Below are 15,245 nucleotides of genomic sequence, written 5' to 3'. Positions count from 1 at the left end.
GTGAGATTCGTGAGTAAACCAACACACCAAAGCATCATTTTCAAATAAGTTACGCTGGTATTCAGGTATTAACTTTGATAGAGTTACTCTATCAGGATGAAAAAATAAAAAATTAAAAAAGTAAAAAATTCACACATTTTTGAGACTCGTTAATTATTTTAGGTCTTAATGTAACAGTCAAACTTAAACCCATATCTAATGACTATTAATAAATACTTTCTGGAGTAATATCCACTTTAAATAAGGCATGAGTTTATCTCATCGCTCTTAAAGCAAAAAAATCATTTTACGTTAAATATTTTTGAGCTTATTTAATGTCTAAGAATCTCTTTAGGAAAAATTCCGAGTATATTCATTTCAATATAATCTTTAGTGTTTAACAACCTTCATTTTTTTTTATAAAGAACTATCCTATGAACTTCATGATAAACTCCGCCCTGTTCCAAATCTTCATGCATCCAATTTTTGAAAGCCGACGAAAGACCAAGGAAAATAGGAGAATGGTATAAAGTACCTAGAAAAGACAAAATAAAAAGTAGAAAAAACTTCCATTCGTTTATTGCGCCCTCTTCGAATGCTTCTTATGAGATACCGGGCGGGAACAAATCCGACTTTGAAATTCTTTTCCGGAAGCCGAACATTAGAATTATTCCTCAAGCTGACCACTCAAAATCGACTTGAAGGAGAATGGTTGAAATTTGTAGCCTGTTCCTTGATAAAACTTGTTCTGGAACTCGACCCTGTGAAGGAAAAAAGACGTATATAATTATGGTACTCTCATGTTAAGAAGACTGGGTTTGAGTCAAAAATCTACGCCTTAATTAAGACAAAATACGAGCTCCAAACGATCTACTTGGTTAGGAGTTTCCGCCTCTTTGTGGTGTTTGGTTTACCAATTGATGGTGGTAATTACTTTAAGTAAGAAATGAACATTAACTTCTCTGTTGAGGGAAACAAGCAGGGAATGAATAGAAGATAGAGTGGGAAAGCAGAAAATGCGTAAGAGAGTGCGATGAGAACTTACCAATGTAGACGAAGCGAATGCAAAAAGGCCGACAGACCCTCCATGATCAACAGGATGACTACGGTTTCAACTAAGTGTAAAAAAAAAAGTGATATGTAATAAATTAGCCTAAATACAAAAATCCCATGATCTCTAAATGGAAACCGCCCCTTCTTATTTTAAGACAGCCTACGCGCATGTCCTCTTACGCGCGCATAACGATCGACGTAATGAAAGATTATTAGGTTAGTCTGGTAAAATGTTATTTCACACTTACCTGCCCAAAGTGAAAATATAACAAAGGCAGCGACAGAACCCAGCCAACCGGTAAATGTGAAAGCTGGACGAAGAGACATGTTCCAAAATACTTCCGACAGCTCTAAAATGCAAGAAATGTTTAGTTTTCACAGTTGTATCAGAAGGTTTTTTAACTATGGAGCTGCGCTGCGTGCACTACGAGCTCCGCTAAAATACCCCTTCTCCAGACCAAGGGGGCCAATCAGAGCCTGGCTTCCCAAGAGGGTAAAGGGGTACTCTCGATGAAATCAAGAGGACGGGGGAGGTATACACGAATTCTTACATGCTGTTCTCACAGAAAAACAATATATGGGCATACTATTTAAAGGACGGTCCCACGAGTTTTGAAGGAAAGGAAACTTATAACTGACATTTCAACGGATAGGGGGGCTGGGCCGAGATCGCCAAAAAATAAAAGGTATCCCGGACATGTGTCAACGGTACAGACATGCCACACGCTGTCTTGCCCCAGTTTTTTAACGCTGAAATCTCTTCTTGCCTTATGTTCTTCCTCCAGATCGTTACAAAAAACCGACTTCAGGCCGTAGGGAGGTTTCTACAACTAGTATAAAGAATCCTTACAGGATGAACTAATGATCAACACTGTACCGTACCTTTGATGAAGTGAAAACCCGATTTCTTGTTCTTACCTGCATGAGCTAAACTTAAGGCCCACAGTCGCAAGTAAGAGGCCGTGTTTGAGATACAACTGAGGCAGTATTCGATAGTGTGGATGGCCTGATGTACAAACACTTCCCAAAAATCAAACTAAAAACAGAAAAAAGAAAGGAAAACTGATCTGAATTTTTTTTCCGAAAGGAGTCCTGAATCCAACAGCACCCATACCTCTTCACAATGGTCATCAGGTGATTGATCTTCCTGAAACGAGCGGTCATGATAAACCACTGCACCAGAGTCTATACCAGAATCATCCATCTCCCCGGACAAGAGAGGAGTACTGGAGTTACCTAGCCCTAACCTCTGATAGCCCTTAAAAAAGGAAATGTTTGACACAGAATCAGATAAATATACATATATATACATATATATCAATTGGAAAGTATACATGAAATATATATGTTTTGTTTTCTCATAAAAAAGAGACACCAGAAGTTTCAAGGCTCTCCAGTTTTATATTTTTACATCTAGTACACTTGCAGGAGCAACTGGTACAGAATAAAAGTCTGGGTATCAAAGCTTGGTCGATGTATAGGAAGTCACAATCGCTGAGTTTTACAAAAGAATTGGGTGGGGTATTGGACACATTTTTTGCCCCAAAAGGCAGGAATCTTAACAAGTTCAAATGTCTGGGGTGGTGCCAGGGGACGAGGGGATGTTGAAGCTTAGAATTGATTGACACATGTAATAAAGCTGCCAAACATCAGGAAACACATTGGCCAATGAACTTCCCATTGAAATGTCCAGAATCAAATCCAAAGTGATTTCTGCGCAATTACACAATAACATACAACCCTTGCTTTTTACATCACATGAGGTAAACAATAAAGATAGCCAGGAATTACTTGACCTACATGTTCTTTGTTAACTCTGTGCCGATGTCGGAGATATAAGGGCTTTGTTAAGAGCATCCAGGGAACACAGAGCATTGCTATAACAACCAGTAATGGTTGAACAACAGCCTGTCATAAGAGCAGAGAAACACCATTTAAAATGTCAATCCTTCCACTCCCAACGTCTTATTTAACAATTCTCCTTATTATCTGCTATACAATTCTTATGTAGTTAAGTCTGAGAATTTGAGTATTAGATCCACCATTGATCCCCTAATTTATCTGTTTCTTTATTCTCAATGTTTGTCTCATGCTTTATATTGTAGACATTGTATTGATATTGTAAGGAGAAATTATATCTAAGTCACTTACTGGAGTTTAAATAGGGCTAGACACTTAGTGATTAGTGCTCTGGCCAACAAAACGCTCTCAAGTATTTCAAACACTACAAAAAAGATGCATTATACACTGAAAATAAAAACCATTTTTGAGCACCTGTCCATCATACAGAAGATTTTCATCTTTTATCTTTGAACCAAATTCCAGAAACATGTTGATGAGTGCCAACAGTAAGCTTGGTTGCTGCAAAATCAAGCAAACATTGCATGAACAAAGAGGTACACAACTTAAATCAATAAACTTAAATATTTGCTTGTAACATGGCAAATGATACCTAAAAAGCCCCAAACATGATTACTTGCAGTGTTGTTAAATAGGGGATATGTAGATGTATAGGGCTGTAAAATGCATCCAAATAAGGTGGCAGCAAAGCTTTACAAGTTAAAGTGATCTTCCAGTAGCTAAAATAAACTTTTAAGCTTGGTGATTGTGGTTTGTTGAGCAACAAACAATTTATATTGAAATAGAAAGGTACTCCTCTAGATTGCCACTGAATATAAACAAATCCCAATAAAATGGAAACGGGAAATTAGCAAAGGACATTCCTGACCACAAGTTGATTCTTCTTGTCCACTGTTTCTAGGTTGAATTGGAATTTGGAATGTTGGGGTTTTTTGTGGAAGGAGGAAAACCAGAGGATCCTGCAGAAAAACCCTTAAAGCAAGGATGATAACCAACAAGAAGCTCAGCCCACATGTGACACCAAGGGCGACACCAATAACTCACATTCTTACTGTTGATATCTATAGCAATCCATTTGTAGACAATCAGAATGACCAGGTAACCAAAGATGCATGACAAAAACAGGATCTGGAAGAAGAAAAAAAAAAAAACAAGAAAATGTTTGCTATTGACAATCCTTTGCTTCTGACAATCCTTTTGGCTGGTGCAATCTACCAACAATGTCTGGAAGAAACCACTCTCTTAATTCTGACATCAGAATGATCACATAAATGTAGTACAAACAAAAAATGAAAATAACACAGGAAAGAATTTTTACACACAAACAACTGATGTGGCCATAACCATGTGATCTGAAGTGTTGATCACATGATCACTACTAGCTCTAGGAATGAGATTGTACTTCAACCTTATCCTGACAAGCTTCAACCCACAATAAGGAACTAGACAGTATATATATAAAGCTAATTTTTATTTGCAATTCAAGAGATCAAGAGAATGATTCTCAAAAACAGAAAGAATAAGTTTGCATATTGACAGGAAAAACCTGCAAAGGGTGGTCAGGTTGGAGACTAGCATGATTGACCAAGGAAGAATTTCTTCTTACAATATTCATACAATATCAAGCACGCGAGTGATGAGAATAAAGAAAAGTCTCAATTGGGGAATTATTAGAAGATCCAAAACCAAATCCTCAAAGCTAAAAATCACAAGAATTTTATAGCAGACTGTAAGGAGAATAGCTAAATGAGATCTTGGGAATGAAAGGGTTAGGGAGTGACATACATTTATGGAAAATCTTGCCAGCAGTGATTCCCATTTAACCATCTTTTAACCATTTCAATCCCAAAATCTAAAGATTAATTCTCCCCACCGTCATCCATACATTTCATGCAATCTTAGCACCGAGAATTTGGTGTTAAATCAGCAAATATCGTATCTGAAATTTGTTAATAGAATTGTTTCTTTCCGCTTATTTTGTTTCTAATTAAAAATGACATTGCAAGGAGAAATTCCTGTCTGGTCTCACCTGGGAGCAAAAAGGGTTAATGGGTAGATTTGTGGTGCAGAGATGAGCAGCTTCTTACCAATGCTGTTGGTAGGCATCAAGTAGCAACAACAACAAAAAATCAGCAAGCAGCACTTAATGCATAGAAGCAAAGCAACTTAAGATCAGCTCTGATCAGTTAACATAAAGCTCTTTAAGTTACCAGTAGGTATTCAAATCAAGCAAGGAAAACATACTGCTGCCCACAATGTCAGCCATCTAACACTTACACTGCAGGAAATATGTTAGCTTCCTGCACATCTTACACACTCATGCATATATTGAGTTTTTTAGCACTGTCTGTTACTATCTAGTCCACACAGGTTACAGAAAGCGAAAACAAAAAACGTTTGCATTTTGCCTTTTATTTGACCAATATTACACCAGCCTGTATATTCATGAAAAAATTCATATATACTTGAAATAATTTCATTTCTGCCATGAAGTCTATCTGTTTGAGTTTTGACCATGAAGAATATGTGGATAAAATCAACGTCCAATAAGTAATTCAATTTCACTTACCTGGGGTACTAACTCAGCAACAATATCTAAATATTTGTTGAAGTGTCTAGAGAATAAAAAAGTTGCATATTAATAATATCTGAGACAATTTTCAACTAGTCTCTCAAACAAAGGCCAAGTTTCTGAGGCTGTTCTGGACAAACTTGTACCCTACACATGTTCAAGTTATATTCCATGAATAGTTGCTTCAGTCCTTGATGCTGCATTTATTTTATTGCTAGGAAGTCTTAAGGTAAATCCAAGCATTCTGACAAGTTCCTACTTGGTCAAGATTTTGCCACATGGACCATATCCACAGAAACAGTCATAATTAAACCATGTATTTTTGTTTGAAAAAGCTGGAATATTCAATTGAAAATAAATAAGTTTCATGGAGTGCCAAATAATAATCTACTCACTCACCTTCCTTGCTCAAGCTGTACTGGAGAATAATGGCTCTGGATCGTTTTTGACCTTGCTGTGCTTGGTTTGTACTGCTATGACCTCAGGCCAATATTCCCCTGTACAGCCCTTGTGCTCAGTTAATAAGAAGTTATTATTCAGGGACCATGTTATTTCCTTTCATGTGGAACTTATTTCTAGGGCTGTACCATCTCACTCTAAGGTGACACTACATTAGGGTTGAAATTAGATTTCCAAAAAAATGATCTCACAAAGGCTGGGTCACAGGCCAACCAAGGCCATACTAGCTACCCATCCTGTAAAGATTTTATGGATAAAATAGTATTTCATCACTTTAAGATCTACATTTCATTACCGATGATTAAAGAAATTTAGACAAACTCCAAACATCATGTGGGCCACTCCAATTACAATGGACATCTTCATTTTGAATGAGTTGGTAAATGCAAGTTTGTTCGTAGCCAGCTGCCAGATCTGAAATGAAGCAGAGGTAAAGAAGAATCAGATTCTAAAGTTTTTTTCTTTTTTTGAAGAAGCGTTCATGGTTTTCCCAGATTTATGGTTACTGACAGTCAGCAAATTCTTCAGAACTTATTTTAGCCATTAATTTTGTTGTTAGCTCAAAACATTAGAAATGGCTTTGATAAAACAATTAACTTTCAGTAATATTGTTTTAAGCATTAAAAAGTGTAAAAGAAATGTTTTATTTATAGTTCATTAAAGGACAGATACAAATTCTCTGTTAATTTTATCAAGAAAGGACAGAAAGTTATTCTCACTGACAATATTTTCCAGTTGGCAAACTGCTCAATCTATAAGTATTATCTTTAAGACTTATAGTCAGCAGTTACTAAAATAGGTACTTGTAAAAGTTGTTTTTAATCACTACACACTTACTGGGTCAATACCAAAGAAGTACGGCACCCCTCTTATATATGTTTCCCTGGGGTCTACCCAGATTTCTTCTTTCTCTGCAACTGACTTATTTAGGTTGTCCTTACTAAAAGACAAAATGGCAATTAAATTTAAAAGCAAGAAAATTAATTGTATTTTTTTCCTTCATTACAATGCAGAGATCTGTAGATATTTCTTTACTGCATTGGATATTATTTACTAATAAATGGAATGCGATCTCTAGTTAGAACAATTTTCAATCAGGTGTATTGGGTGTTGATAGTAAATTGAGATTGCATTAGCTCTGCCTTACCTTGCTGTGATTGGTCCAAATATCTTGTGCCACATTCTCAACCCATTAGATCCAAAACTAAGACCACTTACAACATGGTTGCCAAGGTTTTCCCATGCTTAAGATGGTTTGGTTGTTTTAAGTTTGAATTCTCATTGGGTTTTAGAGGCATTTTCCTTTCTTCTGAAAGGCTGTAGTTGTGATTATTTTTGGTTTTGGTCTCCAACAGCCAAATGGAAAGCACTCTACTACTGTGACAATAGATTGCCATGTTTCCTTAAAATTGAGGGCTAGTAACTATTCAGGAAAGTTTGTGTACCTCAATAAACTATTGTCAGTGTCTAGTGATACTGTTTACTTCTGATCATTGCCCTTACATTATTCATACCTGATTGAATCCCAATCTACACTAAGATCCCAGGCTGTGCCAAAGATGTTGAAGGACTTGGAAAAGCAGTCATTGTAAATAAGACCAGTGTACATGGCAAACAGTCCCATCAACAAGATGATATAGCGGCCATGAAAAATGGTCTCAAACATCTTCACGACAATATGCAATAATTGGAAAGAAAATAAGAAGGTTAATTATCATTAACATAATGATATTTAATCACTGCCATATTAGAGGACACCATAGAGTCCATTCAGTGCTCATCATTGAGGTTTGAAGCTTGAAGCCCAACAGATTATCTGTCTATCTTAGCTTTGAATGTGACACCTACCTCACCACCACCTTTGTAATTTTTCAGCTTCTTTTCCTTCAGAACTAACCACAATGCAAATAGGAACATTATCAAGCCATGGCCACAGTCTCCAAACATGATCGCAAACAGAAATGGGAAGGTAATGATAGTAAACAGGGCTAAGGAAACATGAAGGAATGGAAAAAAAAATCAATTTGAATATAATTATTAGCTATCAAGCCAAGTCGCAGTTTCTGTAATGATTTGATTTGGTGCCCTCCTTCCAATACATAAGTGCCCCCTTTGTTGTGGGTGACCCCCTCAAATTTGTTTATCTTGATAGGCATCCCTATTTTAATAAGTACCCCTATTGAGTAAGCATCCTCAGTACAATAAGCACCCCTATACCAGTAAGCACCTCTATTCCACCTAAAGCCCCTGTTCTGTTTCAGTTATAGCAGTGTTAGAGTACATACTACACTGAAGTCGACTCAACCATGGTTCATCTTCTTTAACCAGTAACTGCTCACTTAGTCCCTTATGACTAAAACAGTCTGGTCTTGACCATCTCAGTCTTTCAACTATTACGTCCCTTTGAATGTTTAAAGTTCCTTTGAACGAAAGATCCCATCTTACAACTTTGTGAAGATTGCTTGGCTAGTTGTTCTAGCTAAGAAGAGTCCAGGGTCAACAAGTCTGTTTCCAGTTTTTGTTGTTCTTTCCAACTAAACATCAAATGAAAGCTTTCGTTTCACATTTTTCTGTTTCTGAAAAAAAGAGATAAGCACCCTGTCTCTAGCAAGCACCCCGTTTCAAATAGGTGCCCTTCCCTGAGCTACCAAAAGTACACAGTTTGGAATGGTCATCTTAATATTCTAATAATACTTAATATTTACTACTAAAGTAAGTAAGAGTAAAGATCACATGGAATCACCTGGATTAACCTCTTGATAGTTTGCTACTCCATAGGCATCTACAATGGCTTGAAACCCCTGGGTAAACTTGTTAGTCCTGTTGAAAGTTGGAGGCTCTTGATCGGAGGCCATGCGATTCAGAATAGATGGTATAGCAGCACCACTACGCTCTGTGCCTCGTCGCAATGCTTGATGAATCTTGTTCAAGTCACTTACAGGACACCAACATTCAGCAATAAGACATTTCTGAGTAACATCCAAGTTGAACGTGTTCATGGTATGATATATGGCCTTGATCTTTTTAACCTGGGAACCAAAACAAAAAATGACAAGTACTAATAAACTAATGCAAAATTTACATTTAATATTTCATTATTTGAATCTGGTAGTGAGATCTCATTATCTTTCCTAGGATGTTAATTTGGTACCGACTGTATGGTAAATTACATGGCAATGAACTTATAAGACTCTTGATTTTTTCTAATGATAATTAATGACCAGTAAAACTATTAAAACATAATATTATATAATTACATGTTTATCCTTTTAACTCCCAGAAGTGATTAACAAGTAACTTCTCCCAATAACATCAAAACATTATCCAGCAAACAGGTCATGAGAATATTCAAACTCATCAGGCAGAAATTGTTACCTTGATCTAACACCAAATTCTTGTAACATATTTATGAGGAAACATGTAGCAGCTAGAGGGGAGAATTAACAACCAGATCTTGGGAGTTAAAGGGTTAACTATTAATGATTTCTAATAAATACCTTAATAAACCACTGACTGATGTTCTTTGCCAAAGTTGTCAACAAGCTGTAACGATGGTCTCTTGTCTCATTTAAGACCTGAATGAAATAAAATTTGACAATAAAATGACAACATGAGATATAACTTATTTACTAACTTGGTAAACTAGACAGAATTACAAGTGTATAATATATAGATCAAATCTGTTCCAGTTTTAGTTCAAAGTTTGTTCTGTTGCATTTACTTAACCAATGATTCATGTTAATTCCTTTATCACTATACTGGTATATTTATATTGTAGAACCCTCCTGACTGGAACTAGGTTAACTAACTATAACAAGATCTGATTTCCCTTATGTGACTTTTCAACATTTACTATTGGCTAACTCTAACCCCAGGTGCTAACTCAAAGTGTTTTTTTCCTCGGGATTTTGAGTTAGCAAGGCTCTACTGTATATATACATATGTACATACACACCTGTTTTCAAAAATGTTACAACATTGAAAATGTATATTAAATATGCATACCTTATATATTCTCTTCAAAAAGAGACACTTTTTGACAAGAAAACAAAAGATATAAATATTTAATATATATTTTCAATGTTGCAACATTATAAAAACAGGTATGCATATATGTATATATCTGTATAAATATATATACATATATATATATATATATATATATATATTCAAATTACTGGTATATATATTCAGTTACACAAACATTGGCAGAGAGTTCCTGAACCTCATCAGTAAACATTTTCCGAAAAATCACCAGTAGAGCAAAATTTTCAACTAAAACAACATGAAAGTTTGTTATAGCTGCACAGACAACCTACAAACCATAATAAAGAAACACAACAGAAAAATCCTCAAGACAAGCAAGACACCCTCCACGGAAAATAAATGTAACTGCAGGTCTACACATGTCAGGACCTTTCTTTAAATAATTAAATCAAAGGAAGAAAATCAGAGATTTGAACCCTGTAATATTGGTGAGTAAAAAAAAAATTAAAAGAAAACTTTCTTACCATTTGAAGATCTTCAATCCTTGTGTCTACTCCAGTGGCAACCTCTAATCTCTCGGTCGCAGTGTTTGGACATGGGTAGATTGAAGCACGATACCTAAGAGGGGAAAAATTTAGTTATTTACAGTCAAACTTGTGTCCAACAGTTGCCCTCGGGGAATAGCAGGATGACTGCTTAACCCTTTAACTCCCGTGATATGATTGTTAATTCCCCCCTCTAGCTGCTACACATTTCCTTGTAAATTAGTAGCAAGAATTTGGTGTTAGATCAAGATAAAAGCTTCTACCTGATACATTTGAGTATTCTCATTACCTGTTTGTTGGATAGTGGGTGAATATTGTAGGGAGAAGTTACATGTAAATCACTTCTGAGAGTTGAAAGATTAATACAGGTTCCACAGAATATGGGTATTATTAATTAATAGAAGACAATAAAAAATGCTACTTTATGCCATAATGTACACAAACTTGCTAAAAAATACTACCACCCTTGAATTCAGGAAATAAACTTGGATTAAATATTACTTAACATGAATGTTCCATACTGGTGGAGGGCATACAATAAACACAGACTGTTGGGACTCAGTTGAGGGTGACTATCATTGTTTGATAGAGGTGACCACTTAATAGAGGTGAAAACTACTAATAATACAAATGGAAAGAAGTTGGGAGAGTTTAGAAATCAATCCCCTTATACTGGGTGACTGTGCACTATGGTACTGCTCAATACATGTTCAATTCTATCATTGATTTAAAATCTTTACACAATTAAATTCACTCTGCAGAAAATTCAACCATACATATGGAAAGAAACAGATCAAGGATTTTGTTCCCTATGATCTTTTAAACCGCTTATTGTCTTCTGTTTGCCTCATCCTTGTCTTTTATTTTAGTAAGTAGATAACATAACATAGCATGCCTTTTGGGTGACACAGATATTGTAGGGTAATATAAGAATTGCACATGACTTTAGACATGCCCTTTATCTGTGGAGTTCCTATTGTTGTAAAAGTTGCCCTGTTGTCTATTCTGTTGTTTTTGACAAAATCCTTCCAAACATAGTCATTTCCTAATCATTTCCTCTCGTCAATCAAACTTGTTGTCAACTAGGAATTTATGTTAATGCTTGTTTCCCTGCCGCCTCAGTTAGCTTTATTATTTTGCAGGCAGTGATTGTTAGATATGTATTTTAAATGCTAAAATAAATAAATTTTGTTGTTGTTGATAGGCTTAATGCAGCAACAACAACAATAGTTAGATAACAAAACACATTCTCACCCCTCACAAATTTTCATCACCCTGCTTTTGAGCTGATCTCCTTGAAAAAATATAATAAAGACACACTTGTTGACTTGGTCTCCAGTGCTTGGATCTTCCAAAGGAGTCTCTATTTCTGCCTGTTTTAACAACACATTTCCTCGACAGGCACGCCACAAAAGACGTTCAAATGAAGGCATTTGCTCACGCACTATGACTCCAGTGACAAAACTACAAAAGAAGACAATAATTTTGTTCACGAGCACCAAAATGTAAACGTTGTGAGCGAAATATGTTAGAGCTCAAATGTAAGATTATCTCTCTTAAGTTCCATCACAAACCAAAATTCTTATTGTTGCATTGACCAAGGAATGTCATGTATACCCCAAGTTTAAATGGATAGCGAGGTAATAAAACTTCCCAAGGTATTTTTTTATTATATTATGAGCACAAAACATGATAAAATACAAAACACTTGAATGTATTATTTACAACTGGAATGTCTTGTTCCCAATAAGTTCATGCATGAATGGGAATTTGATCTTCTCAAGGTATCTCTTAATTATTAATTTACAGGTATTAAAATATAATAAAGGATACATTAGACTTGTTTTGTTTGCACACTAAAAGAGCTGAAAAAAGGTGTCAGCCTATTCTTGGTTTATTTTTCAATTTTGCAGAATGTAACAAAAACATCTACCATGGTAAATGTATCTATATAAAATACTTATAAATAAACTGGTAAACACACCCCAGTTGAGTTTCTTTTCCCATTTCATCCATTGCGTCATCTTCTGTGAGTGCCTGTAAATCACTCCTCTGTGATTCATGCATTAGTTGTTGATTTCCCTCTAAGACAGCCTAGAATGAAAATAAAATGCAATTTGCAAATTGTGTATAAATGATTTGAGAAAGATGGTTAATTTTGAGCTCTGTAATGAAATAAGCCAGGAATTATGCATTTTGTCTTGTCTTGACAATTGAGAAATGAAGGAAAATTCTACTTTCCTTATCAGAGATGCAGAACCAAAGACCCTCAGATTTGATTAGTGCTCCCATGTATGCATGCTCACAAGCATTAACCAAGAAACTCTTGGATGATCAGGGACACAGCTTTTATCAACTCACACTAAGCTTTTAACATCGCCGATCCCCACAATATAAAGGACACTTGTCACATAAGAACCTAATTATGGCCCAGCTCACCACGGAGTTCTCAATACCCCAACAGTGGAGCAGTGATGTACAGAATCTGAGGGTTGGAGGTTAAAATGATTCCTCCTGAGGCCCTGGAATTTTCGCTTTTGATCCATAATGAGACAAGATGAAAAACTCCTTCTTTCAATCGCAAAACAATTTTGCTGTGATTTTTGAGTGGTTATCCCAATTATAGCACATTTGTGCACTGACTCAGGATTAAAAGGTCATGCACTGATGAAGCCCTGAAAGAGTCACAGACTGTCATGGCTATGGGCATGACACTTTGCTCTCATGGTAAAAAGACAAAGGAGCATATCCCATCCAAGGGAGGTAAAGACACTCCTTTTTCTGTATTAAGAGACCAAGAACAGACTCATGCAAATCCATCCAGCCTATAATTAGGGATACACCATTTCCATTTCAGTTTAAACATTTTTTTACATTATTTCCATTAATTAGCAACAAATTAGTGGATACACTGGAGTAAAATGGAGCTTTTTCAAGTACAGATATGTTTGATTACCTCTTCAAAGAAGGTTTGAGTTTTTTGTAAAATGTGTTTGAATTCTGTCAGTGCCAAAGAGTTCTTCATAAGTGTCTCATAAGTTGTGTTGCTGTCTTTCATTTCATTTTCAAGCTGCTCAAATTGGGCCTAAAAAAGAAGAAAAAGAGAAAGTAAATGGAAGAATGAATAAACAAGTGTTAGAAATGAATAACTCCCAAGATCTGATTGTTAATTCTCCCCTCTAGCTGCTGCACATTTCCTTAAAAATAACTGTGTTGTGAGAACTTGGTGTTAAATCAAGATAACAACTTCTACCTGATACATTTTAGTATTCTCGTGACCTGTTTGCTGGATAGTGCATGGATTTTGTAGGGAGAAGTTATCTGTTGCTCATTTCTGAGAGTTAAAGTGTTAAGAGACGAGGAGAGAGAGGAATACCTTGTGTGTTTTGTATTTCAATAAAAATCTTATTAATTTCTACTAACCTCAAGATCAATCATCTCTCGTAATTGAGGAGTTTCTGGATATTCTATGGCTTCTGATACATGTATATCTGCTTTTTCAATTTCCTTGTATAAGAATCCTACAATGAAAATTTTGCCAACTTTATTAAGATAACGATAAGGGTAAATATGACCAAATTAGGACTCATCTAAAATCTCCCCTGTCCACTTACGAAGTTTTCTTTCCATCTCCTCGCATCGTCTCACCTCATTGACGAACTTACGCTGAAAAGCGTTCACGTCTGGATTTAACTGGCGAGAAAAAGACATTGAAAAGTAATTTTCTGTTGATCTCTCGTAGAAGTTTTAAACATGTCAATACAAATCGAATGCAGCTGAACTCTGTCATTTTGTACTTACATCTCGAAACTGTGCTAGGCCCTAAGGAAGAAAACGAATGGCATAGCTCAGTATATTTTATCAAAGAAAACAGTAGAGGTACATTAAAATAAATAACTAGACTACACTAAATCTATCGGATTGAGAGTTTCACTTAGTTTCGTACCAACTCTCCAAGTTCGCTCACGCAAGTGTAAGCTGCTTCAGCTTGAAGAAAAAGTTGAGCCAATGTCATTTCCTCCGATCTGAAAAGGGAAGACATCTCGGCAAGGAGCAGGTGAAGAACAGAAAATGTGATGAATTTTTTGTCCAACGTAACAATGAGTTCTATGTAGCCATCTGGCCACCACACGAACCTTATTTGTTATGTTATCTCTCCCGCGCTGTCACCAGTTAATCCGGTGAGTATCATATGATCAAAATTGGTACCCAGACTCCTATATCGGATATACTTCCTCCTCCGAGATGAGAGGGATGTTGTGTTTCTGAAAAAAAAAAACAGGAAGGTTTCTTTGATTCCCGCATAATCAAAATCCTTCTCCCAATTCAGTTTTGGGGCGAATGCCTTGCTCTCAGTAATTCTGGTCCAATTTTCCTTGATCCCTCGAGCGATTTATTTAAACGCTGTTGTTCTTCAAAATATCAATTTGCACAACTCCAGACCGATCATTTTTATGGCACCAACCAGACAGTATCAATTTAATTTTTTCACTTTTTTTCGAAAGTTCATTTCTATGGTCTTTTTTTAACAAACTTGCAAGAGAGAAGCCTGGAAAGGAAATATCACGTGATCGGAAGTGGAGGTAACATCCGATCCAGTCTTCTACCGTGAAAAGGCACGCGTGTTTATGTTTTGACGGTTTCCTTGCACACTGTAAGCCGTTTACAGATTTTATTCAGCTGCATTTCAGTCTCAAAGCCCTCCCTGAAGCAGGTGATCTTCTCAAATAAAAGAAGATATAGAAGGAAAACTGCGAAGTTTCATCTTCTATGGTTTGAGTTTCCACGTT

The 15,245-nt window shown here is 36.0% G+C and overlaps 1 protein-coding gene across 2 annotated transcripts; it reads right to left on the bottom strand.

The window, feature by feature from the left end:
- Nucleotides 1-37: 37 nt before the first annotated feature.
- On the bottom strand, nucleotides 38-15,068 carry LOC113664745 (V-type proton ATPase 116 kDa subunit a 1). Of its 2 annotated transcripts, none has more exons than XM_089182029.1 (23): nucleotides 14,402-15,068; nucleotides 14,257-14,277; nucleotides 14,070-14,148; nucleotides 13,879-13,976; nucleotides 13,412-13,540; nucleotides 12,440-12,549; nucleotides 11,710-11,919; nucleotides 10,435-10,528; nucleotides 9,421-9,498; nucleotides 8,667-8,952; nucleotides 7,772-7,911; nucleotides 7,438-7,589; nucleotides 6,761-6,863; nucleotides 6,219-6,337; nucleotides 5,462-5,507; nucleotides 3,937-4,020; nucleotides 3,307-3,393; nucleotides 2,833-2,940; nucleotides 2,147-2,290; nucleotides 1,951-2,068; nucleotides 1,281-1,382; nucleotides 1,025-1,094; nucleotides 38-740 (listed from the first exon to the last, which is right to left on the bottom strand). In XM_089182029.1, exons 1-23 carry the CDS (start codon nucleotides 14,495-14,497, stop codon nucleotides 647-649), a joined length of 2,568 nt encoding a protein of 855 aa, XP_089038155.1. In that variant the 5' UTR covers nucleotides 14,498-15,068; the 3' UTR covers nucleotides 38-646. The 2 variants fall into 2 exon arrangements, with proteins under 2 accessions (XP_089038155.1, XP_089038156.1); XM_089182030.1 differs by having other exon boundaries at nucleotides 14,592-14,642.
- Between the last annotated feature and the right edge of the window lie 177 nt (nucleotides 15,069-15,245).

The sequence above is a fragment of the Pocillopora damicornis genome, chromosome 9 (assembly GCF_964200805.1).
Source record: "Pocillopora damicornis chromosome 9, jaPocDami1.2, whole genome shotgun sequence".
NCBI lineage: Eukaryota > Metazoa > Cnidaria > Anthozoa > Scleractinia > Pocilloporidae > Pocillopora > Pocillopora damicornis.
Note: the sequence above shows the minus strand (reverse complement) of the source record. Positions and strands in the feature narration are given on the sequence as shown.

Coding starts and splice junctions, on each gene's coding strand:
- LOC113664745 (XM_089182029.1), bottom strand. CDS start 14,497: ATGTCTTCCCTTTTCAGATCGGAGGAAATGACATTGGCTCAACTTTTT. Junction 14,278..14,401: donor TGAGCGAACTTGGAGAGTTG/GTACGAAACTAA, acceptor TTTCTTCCTTAG/GGCCTAGCACAGTTTCGAGA. Junction 1,383..1,950: donor CTTAAGTTTAGCTCATGCAG/GTAAGAACAAGA, acceptor CTTGCATTTTAG/AGCTGTCGGAAGTATTTTGG.